General features: G+C 41.4%; 1 protein-coding gene across 3 annotated transcripts in view; it reads right to left on the minus strand.

The window, feature by feature from the left end:
• The window catches only part of TRERF1 (transcriptional regulating factor 1), a 101364-nt gene that overhangs the window by 868 nt on the left and 82457 nt on the right, over positions 1–18039 (minus strand). For 2 of the 3 annotated variants that reach the window (XM_010576450.1, XM_010576451.1), the window contains 12 exons: positions 17527–17576; positions 16607–16757; positions 15420–15668; positions 11626–11995; positions 10966–11026; positions 10037–10176; positions 9207–9310; positions 7935–8010; positions 2930–3018; positions 2002–2115; positions 1029–1217; positions 329–537 (listed from right to left, as the gene is read on the minus strand). In XM_010576450.1, the coding sequence (XP_010574752.1) occupies positions 329–537; positions 1029–1217; positions 2002–2115; positions 2930–3018; positions 7935–8010; positions 9207–9310; positions 10037–10176; positions 10966–11026; positions 11626–11995; positions 15420–15668; positions 16607–16757; positions 17527–17576 (1802 nt within the window). The remainder of the gene's footprint in view (positions 1–328; positions 538–1028; positions 1218–2001; positions 2116–2929; positions 3019–7934; positions 8011–9206; positions 9311–10036; positions 10177–10965; positions 11027–11625; positions 11996–15419; positions 15669–16606; positions 16758–17526; positions 17577–18039) is intronic. The other variant, XM_010576452.1, reaches the window with a different exon arrangement.

The following is an 18039-nucleotide window of genomic DNA, read 5'->3' on the forward strand; positions in this document are numbered from 1 at the left end:
GATGGACAAACTCAAGCACTGAAACACAGAGAAAGTTGCCCACTGTCACATGCAAGTCTGTGATGAAGCAGGAAGCTAGACTGTCAGATGTAGAAATTCTAGCAGGTAAATGGATTCAGGAAAATTGGAGTAAGTACTGCAGGGGGAAGCATCCAAAACATCATGCAAACCAATCGCTGAAGGTTTTGGTAAGAAGACACGTCATCTAAGGGGAAACTGTTCTTTTGAGACCATGAGAGCAAAATAGAGAGTTTGTTGCAATGCTATTCATCTGGAATATAGATAGGCAAATGTGATGCGATACTGCAGACAGTCGTATTTCACTTACTTGCCACACTCCTTGCAAGGAAAAATTGTTGTTGGGTCGGTCTCACCACTTGTTGTACTGTGGGCGGGTGAACTCTTGATGGAGCAGTATCCACTCTGCGTACCAGATTTCTGCTTAGTGCCTGGAATGGTGCACCGTGTTTTTGTCACCTGATTCGTACCTCCATGAATGCGAGCATGGCCATTTAGCGCTTGTCGGGAACTGAACACCTGACAGAGAGTAGGATGGAGGGAAGAAAAAAAAATAAAAAAACCAAGAAATACTGCACTGGAACGGGAACTGCAGAAAGAAGTATGCTGAATGCATATTACAATAGAACAACTGTACACACCTAATGCACACAATCTACTTGGTCAAATGTTGCTTGCTTTCAGCTATATCCCACTAGAGTTAAAGAAACTTAGTCATAATAAAACAAACCAGTGAGCTATCCTATTATTACAGTCGTATAACAAAAAGGTAATCAGAGCTGTTACCATACGGTATTTCTAATTGATACAACATCTCAGGATTCAACTTTATCTACAGATCAGCATAGTGTCTATATTTTGTGAGGTGGGAATTAAAAGCAGGCAAAATTATTTGTCCAGTGATATTCAGGAGATATCACTGGCCAGGAATAGTCTAAAACCCTGATTCCCCAAATCACAATCCACTAGTATACAAACCCCCTGCTATTAAAGATACTAAACACACGTACAGCGCCACAATTTGGCATTTCACAGATGAAGGAGGATGAAGAAAGTGAAAGGCTCTGAAGGGCAGGCAGATCTATAGGTCCAACAAGAGGGATAGCTGGTGGGTCAGGAGACTTCTGCATTTCCCTTTCTTCCTTTCTGTCTTCTTCGATCTCCTCATCTTCCTCTAACACCTCCTCTTCTCCACTTGTCTGAAATAGTGTATTTAAGAAATACTAGAAATATGGTCAAAGACAGACAGTACTGCATAGCAGGACATAGACAGTACTGCTACAGCATGCTGCTTAGTCAAGTCTGCTTCCAGGTTTCAGTATTTTTTTCCCATCCTGAATGAACTTCTGATCTTGCTGGAACTACCACCCCTTAATGGACAAGGTACAGCTCATGAAGCTTCACTGCAGGGCTCAAAACACCCTCCCATCTGCGTTACAGAGCTGTGGCTCCAAGAATCTACAGATGCCAAGGTGCAATACTCTCCCCCAGCTGTTAGAATAACAATGTATGCTATATTCATAGTCAAATGACTTATTTAAAAAAAAACAAAAACAACAACCCCCCCCCCATTTCTTAAGACTACTCAGAGTACCAGTAATACAGACCCTGTACACAAAGAACTGCATTGCCAGTCTTTGTAAATGTTTTTTTGTACTAGGATATTAGAGCAGCCTTTAGGAGCACACACAGGCACAGGAATAATTTACAGAGGTTCACCTGCTTCATCAGTACCAAAAGCTGTAATTGCTGGACTAGAGTTAGATAATGCACTAGTCAAAACACTTTTATCCCATTACAGTCCAGGAACACAAAATCATGGTGTAGCTGAGGTCACAGAATGCTCATACAGAACAGAATTTAGAATTATGGAATAATTTCAGTTGGAAGAGACCTATGTCATCTAGTTCAACCTTCTCCTCCAAACAGGATGAACATAAAAATTATCAAGTGTCAAACTTTCTCATATTCTTTTAGACTTACCAGGCATTCCTCTCTTTTTTTCTCTAAACGTGTTCTGTGTTTCCGTCCCAAACGCAAGATTTTCTTCCAGGTATAGTAGTATTCCACACATTGTGCAACCGTCTTAGACTTAACCTGTAGTTAAGTAATTGCAGAAATAGTCCAGTCTCAATTTTTTGCTTTCATTCAACACAATTTTAATATATTCCAAGAGGTAGGCTTTATTTCTCAAACATTCAAATGGAGAAAAAGAGGCAGTTTGACTACAGCAGGAATACTCTTGTAGAATAATTTTTTTAGTTTTTCAGTCAAATTTGTGTTGATTATTTCAGCTTCAGTACACTTCTCTAGGATTCTCTAGACTCTCATTAGAAAATGACTGAGAATACACTTTTGTAGCTCAAGTGTACAATACCACTGAGAAATCTAGGAATTAAGACTTGGTTCCCATAAACCCAAATGTTTTCAACATTTGAGCTAACAAGTGAGGTATTCTGCCCTGAGATGTATACACCTCGTCTTTTCTGCTTTGTGGCAAAACATGAAAATTAAGCCCAAACACGTTCTCTCTTTATTGGCCTTTCTGGTACAGGGCTCTATGCCAGTGACGCAGGTACTTTTTAAGAAACTGCCACAGAACACCAAGATAACAGCAGAGCACCATACCTTTCCTACATATGGAATGCCATGACTTGGATTCCAGGTGTGAAAACTTTTACATATAATAACAAGAGGAACAGATTTTATTTATTTGTTTTAAAAGTTTTTTTACTGGTGCTGCAGTTGCATGCATAGGTACACCAAATAGAATATACCACTCTTATTGGTGTTCTCGTAATCACCGCTGGCTCTATATCTGCAATAAGCTGGTCTGGCACTGGAGGGAAAATGAAGGGGAACAGAATACAGCAAATGAAAAAAACAATTGACAGAACAGAAATAACCTTACCATTTTCTGTACAAATATGAAATCTTTGCTGTAGGTGGACAATGCCTCTTTGAACAGCCTCCTTTCTTGATGCGTCCATTTGTCAGAGCCTTAAAAACAAGAGTGAATTCATTATAAACAATAAAACCCCACCACCTTTATGTTGATATAGTATCTGAAACAAAAACTAGGAAACCTCAAGCACATGCTAGTCATTGCTGCTACCCCAATACAAGTATGGCTGTACTGACTCAGACCTCAAGTCCATCTAACCAGTATTTGGTCTCCAGCAGCGATCACAGGCAGTTGCCTAGGAAACAGTAAGATCAGGGCAAGGAAATACAATGCCTCTCCCTAATTTTTCCTAACCTCTGACCACTTTCAGCACAGGAGATTTCCTGAGTCTGTTGCAATTTGCTTATTTAGTAACTGTCCTTGTAAGTGCTGACCGGCTCTTCCTTTCAACTCATTAGGCTTCTTGCACCCAAAACATCCTTTGCTGAGGAGTTTCACAGATAGCAGACCCTCTGCGTGAAGAACCACATAATTTTCTTTGTTTCCCGGCTCCCAGTAGCTTCACTGGATGACTGACTGACCCTTCGTTCTTCAAGTGGAAGAGAAACTGAACCCAATCTCAACCATCATCTCCATGCTACTCAGGATTGCATGTCCCTTCTATCACTCCCACACCTTTGGTCATTACTGCTGTCCCTCTCAACCTTCTCCAGTACTAAAACATTCCTATAGAGATGAAGGGACCAGAAAGGCACGTAGTAGTCAACATATAAGCAATCCACAGACTTGCACAGTGGCATCACCATGTTCTCTATCATCTTAACATTTGACTTGAGGTTTTTTTAGCTGCTGTAAAATACAGAGCTGATGCTTTCGTAGAACTAGCATTATAATCCCAAGTTCTCATTCTAATTGAGAAGTATCACCACAGAGCTCATAATTTTATATGTAAAGCTTGTATTGTTTATTCCCATATATGCCACTTTACATTTAACTACACAGAAGTCCATCTATCATTTAGTTCTCCAGACGGTAACTCCTATAAGGTCCTTTTGCAGCTCTTCACTTGCATGGCTTGAGGTAAGACACTTAAATCCTCTGTGACAGAGGTCACAAGTAGATAAAGATTGTAGCAATGTGCAATACACACAAACTACTTTCTGATCATTTAATGGAAGCTGTATATAAAACTTTCAAATACTGTTATTCTGTGTTTACTTCACCAGCCTAACTGTCCATGAAAATGTGAAATCAACATTTAAATTGAAATGAATTTGTGCTTCCTCAGTATTAGTCAAACAGAAGAAACACAGGATTGCTCTACTGCATCAAAGCAGTGTCCTGTTTGTAAAAGTGGGCAGCATTACATACATTAAAGGATGGATATGCAAGAAGCCATAAAGCGGATGCCTTTGAAATGACTTACACTATGAGAAGATTCTACTTCAATCTGAGAGTTTCTGAAACATCTAAAACTTTTATCAGAAGAAATCCCTAATATTCCTGTCAATGTTAGCATTCTCCATAGAAATGCTTGCCTCTGCACTGAATTCAGTTAACTTGGGCTTGGCACCATGCATGGTATTGAACTCCACAGGTTACTTCTGTCTATAAAAAAATAGAGAGGGTTTTTTTTTTTATTAACTGCCAGTGTTTTGCTTTTCAGTGTCAACTCCCAGGCTCACAAGCTTAAAAGCAGGTACCTCACCAGTCCTTCATATGCTGAAAACTACAAAATTAACTTTTTTGCAACCTGTTTTCTGCAGGCTTTTCCAGTACTGGATGTAAGTATGCATTAGTTATTTCCACAGAGATTTACTCTAAAGATCTCTTAAGCACCAGAGAAAGGCACTGGCTTCAAGCCACGAGTTTTATTTATTCTGTTATCACCCAAAGATCTTTTTGCTGACACACTGCCTTGCCATCTTTCCCACCCTGAACCAGCATCATTCCCTTCTTACACAGCTTGCCAGTCATTTGCATTTACCCTCCCTTTGGACAGGGGTAAACGAACTGATTCAGTCCAGGGGCTTGCTCTGCTATGCCAAAATATAACTTTAAAAAGCACGACAACAGCAAAGGAGATATTTTAGTTTTTGGCAAACCTCTCTAGTCATGCTCTCCTGCCTCTACCCCACCCTCCTGGAAAAAGAAAAAAAAAAAAAAAAAAGAATCACTTCCATGAACTAATTTTGTTGTACACCTATGGAGGATTCAGGCCTTACAGAGTTTCCCCAATAGCTGTGGTATTAGCCGAGACCCTTAAAAGATTATGCGGGTTAATTGGAAGTAACCTAATTAATAGAATAAATCCTGTGTAGGAAAAGAAACAGAAGAAAAGCTGTTTTTAACTCTGGTTGCTGGGAAACCGCTTTTGCTCTTGTTAGCTTGAGGGAGATATAGAGAACGTGTATAGAGAAAAATCTGCAATGCAGCAAGAAAGAATTTTGGACTTTGGAATACAGATAAAATTTTAAAGATGATCTTTATGGTTAGACATTTATTCTACATTTTCTTTTACCTGCCATATTGTTTTTGCACAGATTAACTGACAATAAATATCTTCTACAAATCTAGGGGCTTTGGGCCTAACCGGTTGGTTTCAAGGGGGCTACACCTACACCCAGGGAGCCCTCCTGAGAGGTGGCTCAAATCCATTACATACAGCATATGCTGGGCCTGATCCACACCCTGTCACAGTATGCACAAGAAGTTTCCAGACCACCTGAAGCACATTATTTCAGAGACCATCTCTCCTGCAATTCTCGCTGCAGGAGAACTTCAGACCTGACAAATTCCACTATTCAAATGAAAACAATACAAGTGTTTGCAACAGCGCTCCTCTTGTATTAGATATGCGTTCCCTCTCTCTTACTTAAAACACCATCCTGACAGATGGCAAAGCATTAGGATAGAGAGATTAGGGTGTTCTTCCAAGCAGCCCTGGGTCAGGCATGCCTAGGTCTCTTGGCACACAACTGAAAAGCCTCAAATTTTACAACCTGCTTCCCTCACAAGTCAACAGGTTTCAAAGGTGAGCTATTTGCTTGTATCCTCATTCAAGGGCAGTGCTGAGGATGAGTTTGAATATTTATTGTTTGTGGTATCAATTAACACTCACGAGTCAGTGCCATGCTCTGTTTTGGTCTATTCCACCTTTAAATGTGGTGGTGCCTGAGAACTGTGATTTCTGACTACGGAGCAGAAAGCCCAAAGAGTTAACCCAAACAAATGCCACCTGAAGTTACATTAAGCTATTCATGCACTAGATTCTGAGAAATTCCCATATGCCTTGAGTGGCTGATTATCAACCGCAAATAAACTATTATTCAAGAGCCACTGCATGATGCTAGAGCGTGGCTGTCAATACAAGTTACAATGACACGTTGCATTCAAGAGCATTAGTAAGTAATGCTTTGTCTTGTTATTTTATGGTACTTAAATCCAGATTGGTGAGATTTTGTTTCATGCTGTGATAAGCAGAATCAAACTATCAAACTTCCTCTCCTGCTTAAGAAACAGGGATACACTGATGTCCACAGGTCTCAGTGCTAATTAACAAGGATTAGTGTCATCTCACATGAAAGATTAAACAAAACAGTCTCTCCTGGCTCCTCCCTGCATCACAATAAAACACTTTCTGAAACTACTTCAGAAGTACTTGCTTCAGTAAAGACTGTTCCTCCTCCTTTGCAACACAGGCAGAAATTTCTTATCTGCTCTGCTAATTAGATCTCTTACTGAAGATGAGGCTGCTGGGATATCTCCTCATCTTCCTGCTCTCATGCCCTGCACTGTCTCACACATATGATTTTGTGTCATCTCTTCAGACAAGAGACCCTGATCAAAGTTCCTGGCTGACGTCCTCCTTCTTCATCCACCCCCATCGTCCACCCTTTGGACCGCAACAGAGCTGTTATCAAAGGCACTAGGCATCTTCCCCAGACAAGACTCAAAACCTGATCTTCACATGTATTCACTCTCGTTATCAGCTGCCATCAAACATGTTTCTGTTCTTGTTCTCAGGCCAAAGGGTTAAGGAGTTGCTTTACAAAAGAGTCCTTGTTACTTGGGAGTCTTTCCAGTGAGCTGCTACAGCCAGGAAGTAGCTTGCTTCTATACTTATGTAGCACAATGATTGTAACTGGAAATGAGTATATGACCCTGGACATTGTCATTGACTGACCATCAGAAGATTCTTCGCTTGTTTCCTGTTGAGCCTAAACTAGAGATAAAGTCTTAAATCTCTTACACAAAACCCTATTCTGTGTGTCCAAGCAGTTGTTAGCCACTATGAAGCATTAAACAATAACATGGAGGGCTGCAGAGGCAAGACATTTGCCACCTATGCTTAGGTGACATAACTTAAGTCCAATGGCTTCACACCACCTTGTGTATTTCACAGGGCACTTCTGCTTCATCACCAAAATGCAGTTCTTGCTGTGTTTGTTAAAGAAGTCACTATGGCCAGACCTGTTTGTTTTTGGCTAAATCCACTCAAAGAGAGCCTCTGTATTCAGTACTAAGACACTAACTAGTGAGAGTTACAGCACTGCCTCTTTGGAAGGATGCTCATGATTATCATATTCACTTATGCACCATCACCTCAGAAAAGGAAAGCATGATGGCAGATGTTTACATACCAGAAAACGAACAACTTACTGGTAGTAATACAATCTATGAATAGCAGCAGCTTTAAAAGGAGATCAACAAGTTAAATGTTAGTTTAAAAGAGGAAAAAAAATTACTCAAGGCAGTTTTACATCTGTAGAACCCTAGACAGCAACATGGATGCAGAGTTTCTGTATGTCGTCAGTCAGGTAAAAAACTGCCAAACTTGTAACAAAAGGCTCTGGAAGTACCACTTGGCAGTGTCCACATCACCTCTCTATTAGATGCTGCCATCCCTGCAGCAGACAGCAGAGAGTGCAGGGTGATCCCATGTGCCAGCCTGGGATGCCAGCCTTGGACTCTGTATACCAGCAGACACAGAGATTGCAAGGAAACCTACCGGCGTAGTGGTAATTTGCCAAAGGATGACACTTCAATCTTACTGGCTTTCTCAACAGCAGCTTCTCAAGAGCAACCTAAATAAAAAAGCAGGGAAAAGCAGAATTAGCAAATGCAGTCAGCTGCTGCATACGACTGCATTTAGAAGACTATTTGGTATGAGGATATGAATTAATTTTCTCTCTTTTTTCTCTTCTGTCATACAAAATCACATCAAATTACTCCAAGGCCCATTAACACTGCACCTAATGCACACCTGTCCTGCCTTAATTAGCACAAATGTGGCTATTACTTAGCAACTTCCAGCTCTTCCCTCCCTTCTGCTTGCCACATACAAATATGTTTATAGTGTTTATTTGATAGTGTTAATTAATACTAATATTTAATGGTTGGTTTGATAGCATTAATATTTACAGCATGAAGTCTTTCTGAATATCTGTTTGGGTCAACATCTGTCAGGAATGACAGCAAGTATAGTCAATCCTCCTTTGGTTCAAGGAGACAGATGATTTGTGGATCCCTAAAATTTCTCCCCTGACAATGCAGACCCCCCCTATACAGCAAATTTCATGTCCTGACAGTAAGTTCAGTCACCTGTCTCAGACCCCTCAGATACAGCTAACAGAGCCTAAGGAAACTGGGACGTAAGCTAAAAACCACTGTATTAGACAACCCCGTGAGATTCGTTCCAGCCCTGTGTTCTGTTGCATCTTGTTTTAAATTGGCTTTCCAGGAACTGGTGCAGAGCCTTGTCTTTCCCTAACACTGGGCAAAATGGATGTTTTGCACTAGTTAATAACATTCCCATCGCTAAACTAATGCAAATATTTGAAATGCATTATTTATATGAGAACTGTGTGCAATTACCTCACAGTTCTGAACAAATAAGTAGATGTGATTGCGGCTACAAAAAACGTTTTTTATAAGGGCTAGAAGAGGACTAAGCTCTCTGTGACCAAATATAAAGCTTGTGAAATATCAGGGCTGGAGCAAGCACTGGGAGACATTCAAAGCCCCAAGGCTATAAACTAAGTAATCTTATCTATATGAAATATACAGTAAGGCTTCAGAGAGGCACTGCTTTGAAATTTAAATTTATTAAAGAATGAAAGGGAAAAGTCATTCCCCCAAAATGTTACAGGATGTTTAAAGCATCACTGCGAATCAGTCAGAAATCTCTTTTTTATATAACCATATCTAAATCCATTTAATAAAGCATGCTAATTTATCTGCAGAAGAGGATCATATCTCCCCTTTCGGCTTCTTATCTTACCATAATATCTCCTTTCGCTTCAAAGAGAGAGTGCAAAGCGTATTCCGAGTTAGTTCCTCCACCAGGTAACACACTGGAACAGCTCATATTTAAAAGGTCTTCCACTGTCAGAAACAAGTCAACATTTTACTGCTTATACAGTAGCCGGTCAGTCAAACATCCAGAGCCAAGGATTCTGTAATGCCACTCAAAGACAATGTAGTTCAGGGCAGCAGCTTTTATATTTTCTCTCCCCAGCACCTCATCTCTTGGTTTTAGGATCACCCACTGAGGGGGGGATGTGATGGGATTTGCAGAGTGCATCCTTGGGATGGGACAGGCTACTGCTGAGCCAGAGGCAGAGATTTAGCTGTGAGGCAGTGGCTTGCACAGGCCAGTGATGTTGCTGTGCCAAGAAGGCTCCAGCCAGGGTAGAGAAACAGAAATGAACCATGCTGGAAGCAGGAGCAAACTCTGCTCAGGACTGGTAGAAGCCACTGAGCCCATCACATTTCCTCTCAGTTATGGTCACAGGAGAAGGCATCAGCTGTCTCTCGTCTGTGACCTCTTCCCTTACCAGGCAGTTCAGTACCCAAAAAACCCCCACTTCCCAGCAACGATCTATTCCCCTTGGCTGCCAGAAAGCAGTTCATCCAGACTTCACTTTAAGTGTCACTATATAATGTTGTTACTCTAAACCAGTGACATGCAGTTCTGGTATCCTGTTCTGCATTCTCAGTAATTAATACTCTCTTGAACATTTTGTACTGTATACACATGAGAAATCAATGTGACTTTCTTCAACAGGCACAGGTTGATGTATGAACTTCTAAAATGGCAACTCATTGTACCTCTTTGTTGGAAGACTTTGTTCTCCAGTTCTGGCCACGGTTTCCAAACCAAAGTAGCCTTGTGCACATCTTTCTCCATTAGCAATCTGTCCTGCAGCTCAGGAATATCAGCCTGGAACCTGGACCCGATATTGATTCGTCTATAAAGACAAATAAATAAATAAATAAGTATTCAACTACACAACGTACAGAAAAAACAGAAGTCACAGTAGTGTTTGCTTTGTTTCCAACAAAACTTTTATTACACTTGAGTGGCAGGAAATTGTGTCAGATTGCTTTACGCAATGCTTTACCCCTAGTGGGATAAGTATTTTGAATATTAGAGACAGCCAATCTCTTGTGGGGAAACAAAAATTTCAATACACAATTTAAACTATACTGAGACATCATACCTTACGGACAACCCAAGCTAGCCTATATGCGTGCTGACTAGCAAAGAGGCTAGATGCCAGAAACAGTAGCTTTCTGTTCCATAGCGAATGGCACTCTTCAGCAGAGAGCAGAAAGAGACATTACTGCTGAGGGACAATCGTGTTTGTAGTCTGCCCTGGGGAACCTATCAGGTAACACCTCTCCAAAGCTCCACAGTTTTTACATATATACATACATAAATAAATAAAAGCAAGAGTACTGGATCAGCCTATGTTTTCCTCTCAGCCCTCTTCCGAGCTGTCACCAACTGTTGTTTCACCTTCAGTGGCTCCCACCAAGCCTCTCCTAGCATTTTTGAGCCATGACATCTACATCTCCCACAGCCACTTTGCTCCCAATGTCCTCAGCCACCATACAGAGCAACTTAAACGCATCCAGCCCAACATGATTTCAGGCAGTTGAACACTACCTGCCCAGTTCAAAACACTACAGGCCACATGCTCTATGCTGGAGCTAGTCTATAAAAGCAGTGACAAAAACAATATTGTTTTTCTTACGGTTCAACAGTCTGTTCTCCAGGCCCAGGTGTCACCGGAATGACACTTCCATCAATACTATCTGAAACAGAGATTGGAGTTCGAGTTTATAAGGGTAATTTGGTAACAACTGTATCGCTGCTGATGCTCCACCTCCCAGGCTGCATTGTTACTTCCCTGTTAACATCATCATTACTCCAGTCTATTGAGCAAAAATTACCCTTTATCAATATTTAGACAGAAAGTCTAAGTTGTTACAGGGAAGAGAAATGTCCTAACTTGCAGAGGTTTCTACTGCCCTGATCATGTATGACTAGACACCTTCTCTCATGAAGCACCGAACAGCAAATGCTTAAAATGAACCCTGTGTCTCAAACCAGGTCTTTTCCCTCCATTTCAGAAAGCCCAGATGTAATGAGAGGCATGGTCGTCCTTACTTGAGGCAGACCACACTGCAAGATCACAGCCTTACTCGCTGGTTAGGCTCCTCTATTCACTTTATGCTTTAGCACCACCTCTACAAAATCCAAGGCAAAAACCCTGATAAAGATGCACTTTTCCTGTGAAGTAACAGAACCAGGCATGCATGTGAGCACATGTCAAAATCATCAATGTGGTAACACCAGAAAAGAGGACAGTATTATTTACTACGTACTGCCACTCCGCAAATGTAACACTTACTAGACCGACACAGGAGCACCCGTGGAGTAGATGTCAGTGGAGTAAGCGGCAGCTGAGTATGCGAGGTGCTATGAGATGATGTGATAACACTGCTGAAGAGACCAGACCCTTGCCGAACTGGACTAAGCATTGGTGGTGGAGTGTAGGGTGGGAGCTCATGCGTCCGGTCTAGCAGATGATCTCCGAGAACACGGGGAGAGCGAAGCTGGCTCTGGTACAGAGTGGCACCAGAGTGGGACATGCTGAAGTTGAAGGAAGGAGGAGGTATGAAAAGAGGTTCGGGTCTGTGCCGATACTTCTTCTTGTCCTGCAATGGTTTGAAGCTTTCTTCCAATTTCACAGCACTTTGGTGAGGTTTTTTGCTAATTTCCTAAACAAAAACACGCAGAACTTAGTATTTAGGCATGCTTAAATGTGGTTTGCACACAATCCCCTACAGCTTAGGGCAACAGCCACAGAAAAGCTGTTACCCCCAGGCAGTTATTCAGGTACCACCATAATAAGCCTGGTCAGTACAGTGCCACACAGAAACCTCAGGGGAGTGAGAAAAACCAGGACAAATTACCCTCACCTCCCTCAGCAAGCCCTCTGGGTCAAGGTAGGGCTGAGCCACAGGCAAAGACATGGAGAGGCTGCTGCCAGCTTTTAAAGGTGCAGGGAACAGCTCTCCCAGGCCATGAGTCTCACACCCTTCAGCTCCACCCAAGCACCCTGGGCACTTCTATTTGCACTGAACACACACAGGCTGTTGGGAGTTACTTCATTACCCAGCCACAGTTTATTAGAAACTTTGTGTGAGATGTTTTCCTATGCATTTATTTTGTTTGACTGGGAAGGACACATGAGCTCAGTGAAATTACTGCAGTACTCAGCAGCAAGAAAGGAAGAAAAATGTAATAAATTCAAATTCTTTGCCTCTTATCACTACATTCCCATCAGCTTGAGTACAGTCCAGCTGCAACAAATCTTGAACTTAACTCTCTCCTCTTTCATTGGAAGAACAAGGGTAGTTGATGACCATTTGGGAAATTCACACATTGTAACATGCCTAGAATTCTAGAATTTGAATGTTTAAAATCATTTAACAATAAATCCCTAGAGTCCACAGAATCAGAAGGCACAGAATTTGTGCAAACCTGGAACCTGGATTTCTGGGGTGTGGGGGTGAGGTGGGAAGAAACAGGTTCTCAGGTTGTGCTTTAAGAACACACAGAAGCTGGTAGATGAACACAGTATTAAATACACTGCCTTTAGGTGTTCAGATTGTAGATCTTTAGGATAAACTTGGAAAGCTGAAGAAAAATTTCTGACAGATAGGGTTGCAGAATGTCTGCATCATCTGGTAAATTCTACTACTACATAGAGTAAATGACTACAATGTATGTTTAGACAAGATACATCTTCACACCATGGGTGGTTCTTGAGAATCACATTCACCCAATGAAAATCATGTTAAAGGAGCATTAGCACTGTCACCCCTTATCCCTTATGTTAATACATTCCAGCTTGCGGAAATGTTTTTGATTACAGAAGTCCTGTCCTCTCTGTTAGATCATGGCTGTATCCTCTCCAACAGCTGTTGACATTTTTTCTCTCAAAAAAAAATTAAGAAGAGTTTTCCTTTTGCAGGAAAAAATGCAGCTTGAGATAATTTTGTTGATAATGGACATTCAGAACAGTGAAAGGGTAAGGGTTACCTGTAACCACAGACATAGTCCATCACAATAGTGAACATTTAGTGTTCAAAGAGGAGAAAGGGGAAAAAACCCTAAACTCAAGGAAAAAAAACCCCAAACAACCCAAAACCTAAAAAAAACCCAGAAGGCCAGATCCAAGTCTTTGATTAAGGGCTCATTTTGTTCTGCTCTTTAAACGTGCGAAAGCTGGTATTCCTTTCTCACTAGTGTAAAGCAAACTAACCAACCAAGACACGTTAGAAGTCCTATACACCTCCATCTCCTACGCTTTCACCTACAGTAGTATACTTTAGCCTCAGCGTGGCTATGCCAACACTACTTTCAAAACAGATCACATTGAATATTAAAGGAGATCATTCTGTCCATGAGCTGTCAATGCAGAATCACTCCAATACTTTTCTGAAGCTCCAGGAACTGAATGCCATTATCCAAGACTGAATGCATCCTTGCGGGCTCTGCTGCCGCACCTTGATAGATCCACTCTGGGTATATCCTGATGGACCTCACTTGACTGCTAGCTTCAGCTCACCATCCTGTACCCCTGCTGAATATTTAGTTTCTTTCTGCTGTTTGATTTTACCAATTCCATGCGCTTTGTGGGAGCTTTTCTGGACAGCTCAAAGCATACTATAAATAAAGGCGACACAGCTCCAGTTCTTTGGTATTAAAAAAGTCTCCAATGGCACAATCTCTTTACGGAAGAAGAGGGAACTGTAGATCTTTTGATCTCTGAACATTTCCAATGCTACTGCTTATATAAAAGGTAGGATCCAGAGAGGAAACTGTGCGAGTTAAGTTTGCTTGGGCCATAACAAAGACTGCAAGCATAATTTTGAGTGAATGAATGCGCATTTAGCCAAACACTGGCAGATTTAATCACAGTCACTTTACATACGCTGCAGAAATACACAAGCCCAAGCCACCTACTCTGATGTCTCTGGAGAAGATCTCCCACTCAGAGCTCAAGGATTCAGAAAAGACTGTCCCTTTTCTCTCCTGAAACTAGAAATAGAAAAGAAAAATTATACTGCTGAGTTACAAACCAAGTACTGTGAGATGCTGGCTTCCACAGTAAAGTGGAAGTTTATGTGTAAAACCTCTGTCTGAAAGGAAGAGAGTAAAGATTTTATATATATTGAAAATTAGCCTGTATGTCTGAGTGAAGGGTCAGGAGGGGGGTCATAAATATATGAATATTATAAGGAGTCACCCACAACCGTATATGCTGTCCCCTCATTTGGCCATCAGCCTCATGAGAAAGAAAAAAAAAATCACAAGAGTATTTCTCTGCATTATACAGGTAATACCATACAGTACTTATACTCCCCAGTAATCTCTTATCATGGCGTAGTCTGCAAGTATGGATTTGAAGGAACGAGTAGCATCTATTCCTACATTGGAACATGAAATAAATACTGCTTGCTCCAGGACTTTTTCAGGAAAACAATAAAGAGCATTCTCACATCTCATTCAAGTACTCAAATTCCTCATGCTGCCTGACAATTTCAGTTTTATGAGCGAAACGTAAGCACTAAGCATAGCTATTTTTCCTATATCAGAATTCCCAGTGATTAACCCTTAGATCTGATGCATGCAGAAAGGGAAAAATGACTTCATTGCAAAACTCTGAGTTGGCAAGCTTCATATTGGCTTAGAGCACACACTGTAAGCACTGCACAGTGCCCTCCTATCTCTGGCTGAAATGAGAAGCACATATATCTGACTTTAAAAAACAGGAAGAAATAAAACTGCTGAATTTAAGCAATAACATAAAAACAAAGCAGCCTGAAAAGGAAAAACAAAAACAGTAAAAAGATACTAAATCCCTTTGTTCTAGTGGGATAAAAGAATGTCACATTCCAATTTCAAATTATTTATTTTCAACTGAGGTCTTGATGCCCCAGCAAAGGGAAAATTAATATTTTCAAATGACTGAGGAAGAAATGCTATGATGTTACAGGCCTTTTTTTGTTTATTAGGCAACATTAAGATTCCAGAAAATATTCTAAAATATAGATGTTTTAGAAAGTAGCAGCACTACAAGCAAAGGGATTTAACAAGCACAGCACAGTTAGTGGCAAGAAACGCAGCACTCACAGAGGATGAGCAGGGGTTGCCCACTTTTGGACTGCACGGTGGAGAGTAAGTCATCTTCACGAGAACGGGCATCTCATCATCTGACACAGAGTTGGCAGGCTTGTCTTTGACTGTGGCAGTGCTGGCAGAGGGCTGCGTGCTGGGCTCGGGTGACAGAAGCTTTACAGGGACAGACACTGGCATGACGATGGGTGCGAGGCTATCCACCTCTTTAGGCAGCAGCTGCTGTGGTGGTTTCTCTCCTTCATCCTGTACAGACAATTAAAGGCTTTCAGCCCGAGTGAGGGAGGGCTACTTCTGGATCGATACACTACACAACGTATGCACCGTGGCTGAAAAGAAGTGGCCAGGGTCACAAAACACAAAACAGCGTTGCTTCTTGGACTTCTCATTTGCCTTGAATGAAATTGGCAGATTACTTATGACTCCTACATAGGATTCAGCCTTGGTGATAAATGCCCACATTAAGCATCTTTACAAGATAACTTGCAGGAGGGGAGATAAACACATCCTCTTTTTATTACTATAAAGGCAGAATTCTCCATCACCCACCTAAAAACAGACAGAGATGGTGTAACTCTGGTAGCTCTTTGCCTTCCTATGGTATTCTTTGGTAGGACAGAATTTCCAAAATATCAGGACAGAGAAAGATTGACTGACAGGGCAAGTTATTTTTATGCAGAACAATTCAAACCAACATTTTTTATTTGGTATTTGTTGATACCTATAGAAGTAAAACACTTGGGAAGAAAGCTGTCAAAGATTCAACAATCCTGCTCCTTCAATTAAAGCCTGGGAATGCGTCCAATAAACATCCCTTAGTCATCCAAGTAGCCCAAACAAAAATAAGGAAGACTTGATGTTCCTGATATTTCTAATATAATAAACAAATATGAGAGGAAAAAAATTTAGACCCTCCTGACATGACTTTGTAGGGTGTTTTTGTAACATGCAGAGAAACAGAGAGGGACAAACGCTGTTCTGTCCCACCACTGCCTCTGACTTTAAAGCAAGACTTCTGGCCTGCAAACTAGCAGCATTGTGTGCATTTCTACTTACACAGGGTATGACGTAACAAAATAGCGCTGAGAAGAACAAGTTTTGACAGCAAAGCAAAGCATGGCAAAGCAAGCAAACATCAACGTGAAAAGGAGAGCGCCAAATACTGAAGTAAAATGGACTGCTACCTGTTTGAAGTTAGGAGATGCTCTTACTCCTCCATGTGACCTCATGTGACCATTTAGAGCAGGCAAACTCTTAAACTCCTTCAAGCATATTGAACACGTTAGCTTGTTCTTCGCATCAGCTCTCTCAGGAAGCGTTTCTCTGTTCTGGCCACTATTTTTATTTTCATTTTTTTTAGCATGGAACAAAGGAAGAGACATTAGTTTGGCATGTTCCTTCCATTGCAGAGGAAGCTTTTTAGTCAAGGAAGTCAATAAAATTTTACAGCTAGATGGTTATGAAGCCACAAGTAAGCACAGGGTGAGTGCTGGGGAATACGTGGGCAATAAGCTAGATCAGCTGCTCCCAAGATGGGGAGAAGGAAAGTTTTGAGTAGGACATGCTCATCAAAACATGGCCCTTGGTATGAAAAATTCTGAGAACCCACAAGATCTATCATGACAGACCTACATTTCCCCACTCATGACATCAGTTAACAAGTACTTCGATGCAATGCCCCTACTTATGGTAGACAACTGTGCTGTAAGACACCTCAGCCCTGCAGAGGTGAGACCTTAAGAAAAACAGAAGAGCCCTGCTGGCAAAGATACAAATCTAAGCCATGCATCATCCCTTCTCTTACAAATGCAACACTGAGAGCAAACTGCTCCCCTGCTTTTGCTTTTTCTTTTGTTCCTTCCCCCCCGCCCCCTCCTCTTTTTGAAAGGCAAAGCATTTATTTGATTTTATTGCTGGGGGGGGACATAGGGGACAGTGGAAATCACACAAACTTAAGTTCACAAAGCACGAAACTGAAGATGTTTCTAGAAGAGGGACAACTATTACCTACCCAGAGTGCATTTCCCTCCCTCTAAACTGCAGCACTCCTTTGTATTTCTCTCATTTAAATTAGAAGACAAAAAGAAAAATCTTTTAAAAATACCTTTGGTCTGGGGACAACGGCTGCAGTCTGCCATCTGACAGTTGCACCTGCTATCAAAGGAGAAGAGGGGAAAAGAGAGGAAAAAAGAGAGAAGAATTTTTCAGGAAATATTAATGCATAAATGAAGGTCCTCACAGCACTATGTTTGCATTTTGCATATGATTTTACTAATACTAAAAGCCTCTGAGTTGAGAGCCTTACATGTCTCTACCGAATTAGTGCCTCTGTAAGCATGGCTAGTGCAAATTTTCTTTAACTCACCTGCTGTTTGAAGCCTTTGACCCAGAAGTATTACTTTTGGAAACAGGGAGTTAACTAACTCTTCCTGAATAATCAAGCCCTCAGGTGCTGAAAAATCAGCAAGAGCACGTTGTTGTAACTGGGTCCCTCCTCCCCAGAAACCAAGGCAGAACTTCCCAAAGCCTCTTGTGAGGGAAGCAGCAGCCCCACAGCAGCAGTTCTGTGCTGCCACCAGCCTGGCCTGAAGCCAACCGAGCAATGTAGACAGAAGTC

The sequence above is a fragment of the Haliaeetus leucocephalus genome, unplaced genomic scaffold, assembly GCF_000737465.1.
Source record: "Haliaeetus leucocephalus isolate CR32 unplaced genomic scaffold, Haliaeetus_leucocephalus-4.0 Scaffold526, whole genome shotgun sequence".
NCBI lineage: Eukaryota > Metazoa > Chordata > Aves > Accipitriformes > Accipitridae > Haliaeetus > Haliaeetus leucocephalus.